This window comes from Fulmarus glacialis, unplaced genomic scaffold (assembly GCF_000690835.1).
Source record: "Fulmarus glacialis isolate BGI_N327 unplaced genomic scaffold, ASM69083v1 scaffold31203, whole genome shotgun sequence".
NCBI lineage: Eukaryota > Metazoa > Chordata > Aves > Procellariiformes > Procellariidae > Fulmarus > Fulmarus glacialis.
The window spans coordinates 36,132-48,329 of NW_009204141.1; the positions used below are offsets into that span (position 1 = coordinate 36,132).

Consider the following 12,198-nt stretch of genomic DNA (forward strand, 5'->3'; position numbering starts at 1 on the left):
AGAGAACACTTAGTAACACAAGACATGCACAGACACAGCCAAATCAAAAACTAAAGCCAGCAGGCAGCGGGCAAGCAATTGGAAGGTTTTAAAAAAGCCATTAAAAATCACAGTTCCACTAATTTATCTTTATAAATATTAGACTTCAAAAAGAACTGGTGTCAAGGTATTATTAAGCACATTAAAGCAAACTTTACTTACAATATTTATAACAACATCAAGTATGGAAACATTTTTATTAAAACTGTTTTTTTAAATATAGTGCACTGATTAAAAAAAAGCCCAAATCCTTCCCCTCCAAGGAAGGAGGCTTTCAATTAAAGCCATCTTTCCAGATCGGTTTTACATAGGTACAAATAAAAAGAGGTAAAGGTTAAGTTTTGGCTCTGTTAACCTTGACAATGTCCCTTTGAAGTCCAACTATCTGATTTGTGAACCTCTGATTTTTTTTTCTGAAGTGAAATCTTACTAAACAGGGCAAGTAGCTGTCTGCTTGCTGCAAGCAATGAAAGCAGTGTCTCATGTATATTACAATTAGACAGCCAAATCTAAACAAACATTGAATTATTCCTGCAGAATGCATTTGAGTTATAATTTGTGTGAAAGAAACAGTGAGATAAAGCCAAGAGTGAATTGCAAGGCTTACGTTTTTCTTTTAGCCTTCTCTTATAAACTTCCTCTACGATGGTAAATGGTGAGAGTCAAATAAAGTATGTAGAAAAAGCACATATTAGATAAATTTTGCAATTTAATTAGAATATGCATTCTAGCATACTACAAGTACATTGACATTATTTTCCAACTTTATTTGAGAATACCACCTAAAAATCTGATAAATCAGTAATTTTTTTGCAGAAGAATTATTACTGCTGCATACTGTTTCCATTCAAATATAGTCTAAGTGGTTTCCTTAAAGGTAGCCTAAAGAATCTGTACAGGGTTTGATTCTTCTCCCACTGGAATCAAGGACAGTTTCACCCATCTTCAGCATGAACAGGAACAGACTAGAACTTTAAAGTTGTTGAGCTCTTGATTTATTGTCACACTACTATCTTTCCCTTGAAATATCATAAATTATTTGGGAATCTCATAGAAAATACAAAATTCTATTAGTAGAAGAGTTCCTCTACAAAACACTGCTGTTAGACAAACTAATTTTCTAGTTAGACATGCAGTTCTCTACATGCACAAGCTCTGCAGCTGAGTGAAATCAGCACCAAGTGTATGTTAAGTCACTTATTTGGAACAAACAACAGTCAAAATAGAGTCTTCTAGAAAAGACACATCTGCATTAATTCCTGTAAGGAGATTCTTGGTAAGCGCTGAGGAGGAGGTAGCACAGCACCTGAAAAGTCACATCTCAACAAGGGCACTCTTTGGAAGCGTCAGTTAACACCCACAAAAGAAGTTAGTGCCGCTAAGCTGATGCACTGCGTGTGGTCAACTACACACAAATACTCCTGCGTGGGTAAGTGCCAGTGTTATGGAAGAAAAAGGTCACTAATATCATATTGCTCACACCCAGCAGTGGACAGAAGCTCCAGGGAGTCAGTATTTCATAGAACTGTGACATGACTGGTTGAGACCAAAGGCTCAACAAACTGGTTTATTTGCCATTGACCTGTATCAACAGTGCAGATTTAAAACAGAAACCTGCAATATCATAGAATCATAGAACAGCCCAGGCTGGAAGGGACCTTGAAAGACCACCTGGTCCAACCTTTCATAGGAGAGGGAGCCTAAATGAGATACAGTCCTGAAGAAAGGAAAGACGCGAATCAATGGCTATGTTTTAGAATGTTTGGACATTTAAATGACATTATGGATAGCTACTACTGTGGCAATTTTTTTTTCTTAAAAAATGGAAACTGCAAAGATTTTTCAAAGAAATTTTGAAGGTATGCACAAAAAATATATTTCCACTGAACTACAATGACTCTTTCAAATTATAAATAAAATGCCAATAGAAAAAGTTTCAGTGCCCTTAGGATACTTATTGCTATTTGTGCTGGCTTTAGATTGGGATAGCATTTCACGTATCAAAGGCCTCTACTCTACCAGAAGACAAAATAAATTTGCACCATTTTTCCTCCCAAAATAAATTCTGTAAGTCCATTCTTGCATCACTTTGTATTCCTTTGAAATACTGTAGTAGGGTTTGGGATTTTTAATTTTAATTCCCCTCCTCTTACCTCTTTCTGCCACTTCACTATGTGATGAGGTCCTAGATAGCTGACTTTGTAAGCGTTCTATTTCTGCATCTTTGAGAGCTAATTGCTCTTGAAGCTGGGCTATCTCAGCCTGAAAGAGAGTACAACAAATTCAGAATAACATCAGTCATCAATTCTTTGTGATTCTTTCGCATCAACTAGAAGGCTTCTAAGTGTAACACTTTACTTTGACTGATGTCCTGTTCCCAATTCAGGACATTTCATAAACACTATAACAACCTTACATATTTCATGGTGTAACTATCCTATTCCTTTTACAGAAGCTCACTTTTTCCAATGCAATTAGCTCTCAGAGAAGAGAGATTTACAGAAAGGTAAAATTTTCAAGGATTCATGTAGGTAAAAAAGCTCTGGAAAGCTCTCAGTGCTCTAATGCCGATCATACAATAATGACTATTATAGGGCAACTCCTGAGTTTTGCATGAAGACCACTAAAAGATAACAAAGCATTTTTTAAAAGATACTGGTTTTTTATCCTAGTTATTACTTCTTAATATAACTGAGAATCTATTAATGCTGAGCCCTTTCCTCAGCAGCATGACAAAACCGTTCTTCCTCACATCAGATACTACAGCAATAGGCTAGAAGCAAAGCACGGCTTGGAAAACAAGCACATATATGCAACAAAGTATCAGGGATTCATTTACAGTTACTGCAGTTTGTGCTGCCAGTGGATTAGGATATAATATCACACATTAAAGACCTCAACAATACAGAGGGAAAAGAATTCTATGATTGTCCAGCTTGAAATACAGTGACTCTCATCTCTTTTTCCTACTTATGAGAAAAACGGTCAATAGCATACTTTACTAAGTCAGTAACTTCATTCAGATTTTCCTCAGCAGCATTAAAGCCTTTATATATATATCAATATTCTGCATTTCCCCCAGCAAAAGCATACCAAACCTCCTTGCAGTTAAAGAAAAAAAAAAAAAAAGAAAAAAAAAATCACTAATGTGACCAATTTCTCAAAATACTAAAATAAAGCAGGAAAAAATGCAAAACACCAAACAACATTATCTGAACAGGGTAAAAACATGGACTAATTTACTCTAACACACAAACTTATTTCACCAGGAAGCAAGCAGCTGGATGGCAGCAAAAGATCACCACTCTGCCTGCAATTCCATATGGAATAGAAGAATCTGCCTTGTTGCATCTCTGAAGGGATCCTACACTTCCCAGTGACTAATATGCTTTTTATATCCAGCCATGGAAATATTCCAATTTCTCATCTAAGAAGCTGGAGCAACAGGAAGACAAAAGCTGCAGACCTCTTAATACCAGATTTGGAGTTGCCTCTCCTGGTCTATTTGATCTCATAGCTCTTTTAAATGCCCTCTTTTTCCTTTAATGTCTCATTCCTGACATGTCTACAATTATTTTTCTTCTTCCTCTCTCCTTCCCTGTACTTTTCTTCCTTTCTAGTCCTGTATCTTTTCTCACTCAATGGGTTTTACAATTCTTATTTCTTTTTTCCAGTCTGCTCCTATACTTTCCATAATCTTTATCTGTCTTGGCAGCTGGCCACACACTGCTTGAGAAAATATTTTCCCAAAGACTCTTAATTTCCACCATGTCAGATAAAACATTTTCATGGATACAAGAGCTATTATCTTAATAGGAAAAAAGACATGATAGCAACATTTCAATATTCATCCAAGAATTCTCAAAAGAAAGAAATGCTAATACAAATAATAGCTATCTGTCATTTCTGGATCAAGCTATCACGTATTAAAAAGAAAACTCAGTTTAGTAATTTGAACTGTTTTTCCAAGATCCAACCACAACTCAAAAAAGTCAGTCATTCGTATGAACAGGGATTATACTGTTACACAAATGAAAGGAGATGTGATTACAGCACAAAAGTGTACCTCAACAGAGAAAAATAATAACGTGCTTTTTAATCTAGTGGAAAAGGGCTAAAAATTGAAACTAGAAATAAAGTGCAACTGTTTAACAATGAGAATGTTCAACTAGAAAAATTAATTACTGTGGAAAATGATGAAATGTTTCAAATGTGGAGTTTCTCCAGATTACTATCCAACAGCTTTCCAGGATTTAAGGTCAACAGAAGGGTAAGGCAGCTATGCACTTTGATATACACGAAGTCAAAGCAGATGATCTAATGGTGTATTTTGGGCTTAATGTCTATTAAAATAAATTCCATAGTAAATGAACACCCAACCAACTTTGCCTGTCTCTTCTCTTCAGTCTGGAAAGCATATTCCACAGAGGCTTGTCACCATTACACAAATAGAAGACAGAAAACCTTTAAAGAGGCCTTTCCTCAGAACAGGTCTTGTGTAAGTCAAATGCCCTTTTTTTTTTTCTTTTTCTTTTTTTTTTAAAATAAGAATTACAAAAAGGTAGAAGACTGGAAACTGCAGGGAGGGAACAAAAGGCATAAAAAGAAGCTACAAAAACTTTAAAGCAAAATACTTATTCCAAAGATGGTTGAAGAAAACTTGACTTTATAGTAGGCCCTGACACAAGGGAATTGCAAGAAAAGTAAATATTGGTGAGAAGTGGAGCATATCCCTTTCCAGCTGAAATAAGTCTGTCATTAGTAAATGCCAAGTATTCTGCTTACTTTAGTTGCTTTTAATTTCCACTCGTATTGATTTCTTTCATTTTCCAGTTCTTCCACTTTAATTTTGAGGTGTCTAAGTTCCTGTAGCAAACCCTGCAAAGGAAGAACAGCAGCTAAAAGTAAGATTAGTCTGGTAGATATTAATTTTCCATAGTCCTGAATCAAAGATCATGCGTGAGCCACACAGTAATGAACACTGAACCACTACATTAAAAACTCTGACCTAGTCTAAGATGACAAAAAAACTATTTTGAATTGAGAGATAAGGAATACTTTCTCAAACTCTCCACCTGAAATTACGAGCAAATTTTAGTCATATTAAGGAATGCAGCTGAGCCTGGTGAAGTTGTGTGTGTCTCAGTGAAAATGAGCCAAAAAATCCACAACTGCAGTCTCATGTAACATTAACTATTGGGGTTTTGGGGGGAGTTGGGGTTCATTTGTTGTTTTGGTTTGGGTTTTTTATTTTGCTTTGTTTTTCAGCTACCTCAAAGTAAGCAGAAACATGCAGTGCTAAAAGATTACTAACTTTCATTAAAGTGACAATCCTCTCCCCAACAGGTGTTTAAGCTACTTACCAAGAAAAATAACACAGACTAACTAGTATCTAGCAAGTTATAGGCATTTAACACCATACCCATACCAGTCAAATATGACTACAAATATGCTACTTTCAGCATTGATGTCTGCCACTTTGCAAACTGAGTTGAGGCAGCCTAGAGCTGCAGCCAGCCAAGGTTCCTAACATTCTCCATCTGTTCCTCTGACAAAGTTGTCTCTAAATGTCCCTTCTCCCTTTCCTTGATAGAACCGTACCTTATTGTTCATTCTGAAGGACAACATTATTAAATCCCTGATGGAGCTCTGACGAGACCAAATGTCTTAAAATGAAGGAATGGAAAAATTTGGAAATGTAACTCAATTTTGGAATCCTGTAGAGTATATACATTAAGCAACCATACTAATATCTTGGATTAAATTAATGTTTATTTTTAATGACTCCCAGATTTGACTCTCAGATTATTTCCCCAATATGCATCTTGTACTATAGTCTAATAGTTCACTAATTAGTTCTGAACAGAGGCAAGCTCAGAAACAATAGCACTATTTTCAAAATAGGCATCATACCCAAATTAGTTATTTTTTTAAAATAAACCTATGAGAAAAATTACTGAAAAACTCCCTCACAATGTAAGAAGATTATTTATAAAATGAGTTCTGAGTATCCAAATTTTAACCAAAGAGATGTGGCAACTAAAGCAAACTGATTGAAAAGCAAATATTAAAATAAACTTTTTCAGGTATACCAGTATCATTCCACCTTCAGTAAATTTAAGCAGTTTATGCAAAGTGCTTTTGTTTTGACATGTGACATGGTTTTGACCAAATACAACGAGGATCTGTAATGTAAATTCAAAAGTGCTTTTCTAGTAACTGCTAATGTCAGAGAATAAACAAAAATATCTTGGATTTGCTATCTGAAAGGTACAAGTAGATTATTTTTATTACGGCTTTTTTCATTCACTTTAACATTATGATTAGAAAAAGAAAGGATACATTTCAGATAGTCTTACCTGAAATTTTATACCTGTGTTAAGCTTTTAAGATATTCAGGAATTAATAACCTGTGTTCAGAGGACTGGTTAGGGTGCACAATCATGCACGGCTAGGGTGACGTTATCATGAGGAAAATTAGTGAACTACCAAACCATGCTAGCATGCTGCATATCAAACAGACAAGTCTCAACTAAGGGAAAAAAAAAAACAACAAACCCCCAAATAAAAAAAAACAACCCACACCACACCAGCACTACAGGCATACAACTAACAAGTAAAATGAAAATCATAAAAAAACTGAAAGAGGTGATTGGGTGTTACAGATGTCTGTGCTTTAGTAGACAAGCATCAATGGTGACCAAATTTGTCCCAATAATTGGGGGTGGGGTGTCAGGGGTGGGGTTTTTTTTGGTAATTTTTATGACCACCTCACTCTTTGCTAATGAAAGCCACAACGATTAATGCCAATAATTCACAACATAGCTCTGGTTAGTGGAATTTTGTTTCTGCAAGAGAAGAGAAGAGGCAATATACAGGCTTCTGCTAAGGTGTACTTCTCGTACATCACACCGAGAGCAGTTCTTCTGGCTGAGAGCCTCTACCACTGATCTTGGACTAGATTGAGGACCATTAGGTGTCAAGTCTGGTTTCCTATCTTGGGACTTTCTTTCTTGGATTCTACTATTAATTTCCAGTTGCAGTCTACACATCTGCTCCTGTAGCTCACTGATCAGGTTCACTACTGACTGAAAACATGGGAAGAAAGGAAAAAAAGACAAAAAAAGACAAAAAAAAAAGGTGAGAAAGAAAATGATGCAAAGAAGATATTTCTACAGTTGCAGCACAAAGAAATACATGAACCATGTCAAAGGCAAACTAAAAAAAGACAGATGATGTGTTTTCCTTCTGAGTATACGTGAATGGGTATAAATCTGGAATATCGCACAAACCTACAGTTTAAATAGAACAGGATCTATATTCCAGACTAATTCATGACTCTGATCCTAATGTGAAGATCAGAATTTGGCCCCTCATTTTTGGAAACTTATCCAGTCACATAAAGTCAGATATCAGGAAAAATTGGAACATATTTTAATATGCTGGCTCAGAGGCACAATTTTGCTGAAATGGACTTGATTACATTCATTTACACAGCCAAATCATCCACTAGGAAGAAATTGCTAAGTGCTGAGTTGGGGCCATAACCTACTCTTTCACAATTTATACACAGAATTTACTAATAAAGTAATTCTGTTTCCAGGTCTAGCATGGGTCAGAAAAATAACTCCATTACCTAGCTTGCTAGCTAGGCAGTACCTTGACAATGGAGAAAGAGTTAAGCAACATACATAGGAGAAATCAAAGGATACCACAGGAGAAAAAGTAATGACTTTTAAAGTGCACTAATTTGCTGGCCAGCTTCTTGGAATTGTGTGTATCAGTAATACACACAAAAAAATCCAGCTACAGAAACCGAACCAAAGTATTAAAATCTATATAATATTTCACTTAAATTCCCTAACTCAGTAGCAAATAGTGCTGGGTATTTTCTCAGGCATTATAAGATTGGAATGCCTTTCTCTTAATTTTCATGTACATTAACAACATGTTTTGTGATTTCTCAATCTTCTCAAGTAGAATAAACTTGATGAGATTAATCCATCTCCCAAAGGAGTGAAAAAGTTTTATTTTCTTCATTACAATGTACAACAGTCCTCCTATAATCTCAACTCTCTGATGAACCAATAATCTCAAAGCTAGGTAACAGCTACTGCAAGCACAGGACACTATTCTGACCAGGTAAGTATTTAACACAACCAATCTCAAACTGTATCAGCATCCATAGACAACTTTAAACATTCACAAAAGTTCCGTTTCAAAAGCATATGTATCAGTTAGGTAAAAGAGTTTCACATCAATTAAGTATTTTTCTAGGGCACTGTGCTTAAGATGAAATTCAGAAAAGCAGTTGCATATATTTCACTTTACACATATTATTCTCAATCAGGATCACAATGCCTGATGCTCATCCTCTTTCATCCAACAAACCTTTTATGCATGTAAATGAGGATTAGTTCCGTAAACAATCAAAAAATTTAGAAAGAGACTGGGGCCCAGCATACCAACTCTGCAATATCCAGTCTTTTATAGGCTGACATGTTTTTTTCAGGGCTGCACAGGTAAGAAAAGATATCCTCCTTCAGCATCAGCTCCCCTAGGTGAAACCGTATCCTTCATATGTTCAGTGACTACATTAGCTACTTTGCAGCAACACAGTAGGACAATGGTGAGGAGAATGTGCCCCTAGCCAACTCATTCTCTTATCAGAATGCTGCAAAGCAGAACACCCTTAGGACTAGCTATATGAACAATTTAGATACTATTCACAATCCCTCCATCTTCCATGCTTTGATTTTGTTTCTTTTGTACCATCACCTCCACAATCGGACGCCTCACTGAGCAGTACCAACTGGGGACTGGAATCATCAGGACACATCCATCTCTTGCTTTCTTTTAAGCATCAAGGTTTTAGTCTGTGCTCGTCTTTGATAGGGAACACTGTTAATCCATATGAGGTTCTCAAGAATCACTGCTCAAACAAGATGCACAGACTTTTAAGCACAAACCGACAGCTGCTCCAGTTGTGGCAACACGGGAGAGTTCAGAAACACTTCTGCTGCCACCTTGTAATTCTTTTTGCTTTTGCCTCACATTAGAAATGGGAATGGGAAACACCGTGTCCACACAGACTTCCCTCAGGGCAAACCTGACAGTACAGAAATGGCAAAAATCCTTACTCCATTGAAGGATAAGAGGTCTATGGAGGAGAAACAGATGAACTCCAGCTGCAATATATGCCTTTAAAGTTGTTTCTAGTTTCAAGGTAGAAAAGGCTTCTCATGTTTGAGATTCTTTCACAGCATAAAAATTTATTAACGCTAACATACTAGATCTTGAATTTGATTCAGGTGAGACAACAGACCAAACTCCCCAGTGGGAGTCAGTCACTCATTGACTCAAGTTTCTTTGAAATTGCAAGTAACTATGCACTAGATATTTAATTCAGAAGCGTCCACTCAAGAGCCACAAAACACTTTCCAACAGCTTATAGCAAACTTCAGATCCTCAGCATGAAAAAGCAAAAACCACAAAACTTATCCCATGCTAGAAAAGAAAAAGTAAGAGAGAAGGGCTGCTAAGCAATTTGAAATGGACAATTATTCCTGCAGTCTCTTGACAGCGACAGAAGGTCTCTTTTGTCTATGTTCAGGTAGAGCAGGCATCTGGGTGCCATTAATCACTTGATAATGCTGCTCGCTCATACCTTGCTACATTAAGAAAACACATTTCCAAAATTTCTAAGGCTTCTCAGGTAAGAGAAAAGCTACACAAACTCCCTCAGGTGGGATTTCAGAAGCCTTCACAGCATCACTGCGGCAAAAATAGAACATTATTCCACAAAAAAGGAATTAAAATGACAAAGCCAAGAGTGAGACTGTCCATTTACAAGCAGCTATTCTCCCGGCCCCTGTGTTATATATATAAATAAATGGCACTTTAAATTTAGCATGTGCTTTTGAAGAGCCAGAGACAAGTGGCATTTAGCATGAAATTAATACCTTTCAGAGGAGGTTAGAGATGCTCTTTGCTGCTAACTAAAACCAAAACTAAACCACAGCTGCACAAAATAAAGTGAAACGAATCTGACACATTAAAACTTGCTTATATCTATCAGGGTATCTTAATTTGTTTTGTTTCCCCCCAACTCAACCAGAGAAATAATTCTACAGATAAATTCTATGTGACTGGAAGCAGCTGCTGTGAAATAAGCCAACACAAAATTAAAAGTACAGAGCAAATATATTTTAGCTGAATTATTCTGCAATGTCATATTTAATTTTAAACTTTTTAAAACCCATTATTATATTTAGAAATTGCAGCTATGAAGTATAATTAACAGGTTGTTTAAAATGGTTTAACTACTGGATGCCTCTGTAACACATGCACTAGGGTGAAAACTGGGGACTATTACTTCTGATAGTAGCAAGTCTATAAAATCACTGTTCTGTTCACCTCTGTCAATCCTAAATTCAGTCTTAAAAGCAGCAATTGGCCAGCTGTAGTCTATAAGAAAGTCTCTACCTCTGGGTGACAGAGGTAGCTTTGTTCCACTTATGTAAAAATACTAAATGCAATTTCATTTGAGGCATCATACACTGTAAGAGCATGTTGTAGTAGCCACGACATTCAACAGTAAAATTACAAGACAATTCATTTCATTCAGTCACTATCAGTTTGGAGAACTGTCTCACTCTGAAGCAATTAGGTTACCACAACACAACTGCATAAACAAGAGCAAACTAAAGGTAGACTGTTGGCATATACAAGAGTGGGTTATTCACTAGAAAGATGTAGTTGGGCAGTGGAGGCAAGGAGTTCAGGAAGAGACTCAAAGGTATTACCCAATTTAAGCAACAGTTGTAGTCTAATAGTATAAAGAAACTGTATTAATAAATTTCATTCTGATATTTGAAATTGTGTTTCTATTGAAAATTAGTAAAATTTACAGTAAAAGGAGCTAAAATAGGGTTAAAGCATTAGAATTCAAGTAAGCATCCAGTTTGACTGAAAGCAACCCCTCTGTTCATCTTGACAAATTGGATTAACGCTTATTCAGGACAATCTGAAATAATTTTAAAAATAGCTCAATGAGCAAACCAAAAAATGCTGTTTATTTCCCACACCTTTACTTACAACACCCATTTTCCTTGCTTTGTAAACACAAGTTTGCGACTTTGAACAGGCCAGAAATCTAATCACATGTTGGGGTAGTTAATAATTCAGGGCATATTAACACAATGATTCTCAACTTTTCCATCAGATTAGAATCCTCTTCCATCTCAACAGGAATGTTTCCTATCACTTAGCAATACAACAAAGGCTTCCAGGCCAACAAACTCAACTTTTCCATACAAGGGGGCCACACACCTTGTTGCAGTGGCAGAAGAATTTCACAGGTCATAGCCTCACCCTCATCACAGGCCCAGACCTACTGGGTGCTTAAAAGTCCTGTCAATGCAAATGTACTCAAAAGCTTTGTTGCTTTCCAGGAGTCAGGCTGACTGTGCACGTTCTGCAATAATTTAAGCAGCCTCATTCTCGTATTCGACAGGTAATGGGAAGTGCTGAAGGCCTCTCAGGAAGGTGGCTGCTGGGAGCGGGCTGCCATCTGTAGCAATTAGGCGCTGCACGGACCCGTTTAGATTTTCAGGTAGTACGAGACTGCTTAGGCCTTCTGTACACAAGACACTGACAATTATGGGTGAAAGAGCATGAGAAGGCCACAGATGGTAAAAACAGCAGCTGGTGCCTCTCCGGCTTGCAACCTCTGCCAGAAATTGCTCTCTTTAAGCTATCTTTCAATCTCTAAAGAAAACTTCAGAGGATAAATAAGTCAAAAAACAAACACACCCCAAACGTATTATGTCACTGCAGGTAAATTACTTATGCATAGTTATCAAATATTCCACTGGCAACATTATGGAGAGCAAACAGTTTTCTAACACTGCCTGGATTTCAAATTCTCGTAAGTCAATGTGGAACATAAAGTCTTTTTTCAGTCAGCAACGTATAAATCTTGGACCTAGTAATCCTCCCTTGCCAGCTAATCCTCTCCTGCTAGTTGGTCCCCTTACAGGACCACTGAGTAGGGCAACACATGGCAATTGGTATGAATTACTGTCTTCCATAATTGCCTTCCTTCCCAGCCCCACCTGCTGCTCACTACCATGAAATGGATGCTGTTCACATGATTCC

General features: G+C 36.8%; 1 protein-coding gene across 1 annotated transcript in view; it reads right to left on the reverse strand.

The window, feature by feature from the left end:
* PPFIBP2 (PTPRF interacting protein, binding protein 2 (liprin beta 2)) overlaps window positions 1–12,198 on the reverse strand; it is a 57,931-nt gene that overhangs the window by 23,371 nt on the left and 22,362 nt on the right. The window contains exons 9-11 of the mRNA XM_009574882.1: window positions 6,945–7,127; window positions 4,825–4,917; window positions 2,193–2,301 (exon numbers count right to left, since the gene is read on the reverse strand). Of these exons, the coding sequence (XP_009573177.1) occupies window positions 2,193–2,301; window positions 4,825–4,917; window positions 6,945–7,127 (385 nt within the window). The remainder of the gene's footprint in view (window positions 1–2,192; window positions 2,302–4,824; window positions 4,918–6,944; window positions 7,128–12,198) is intronic.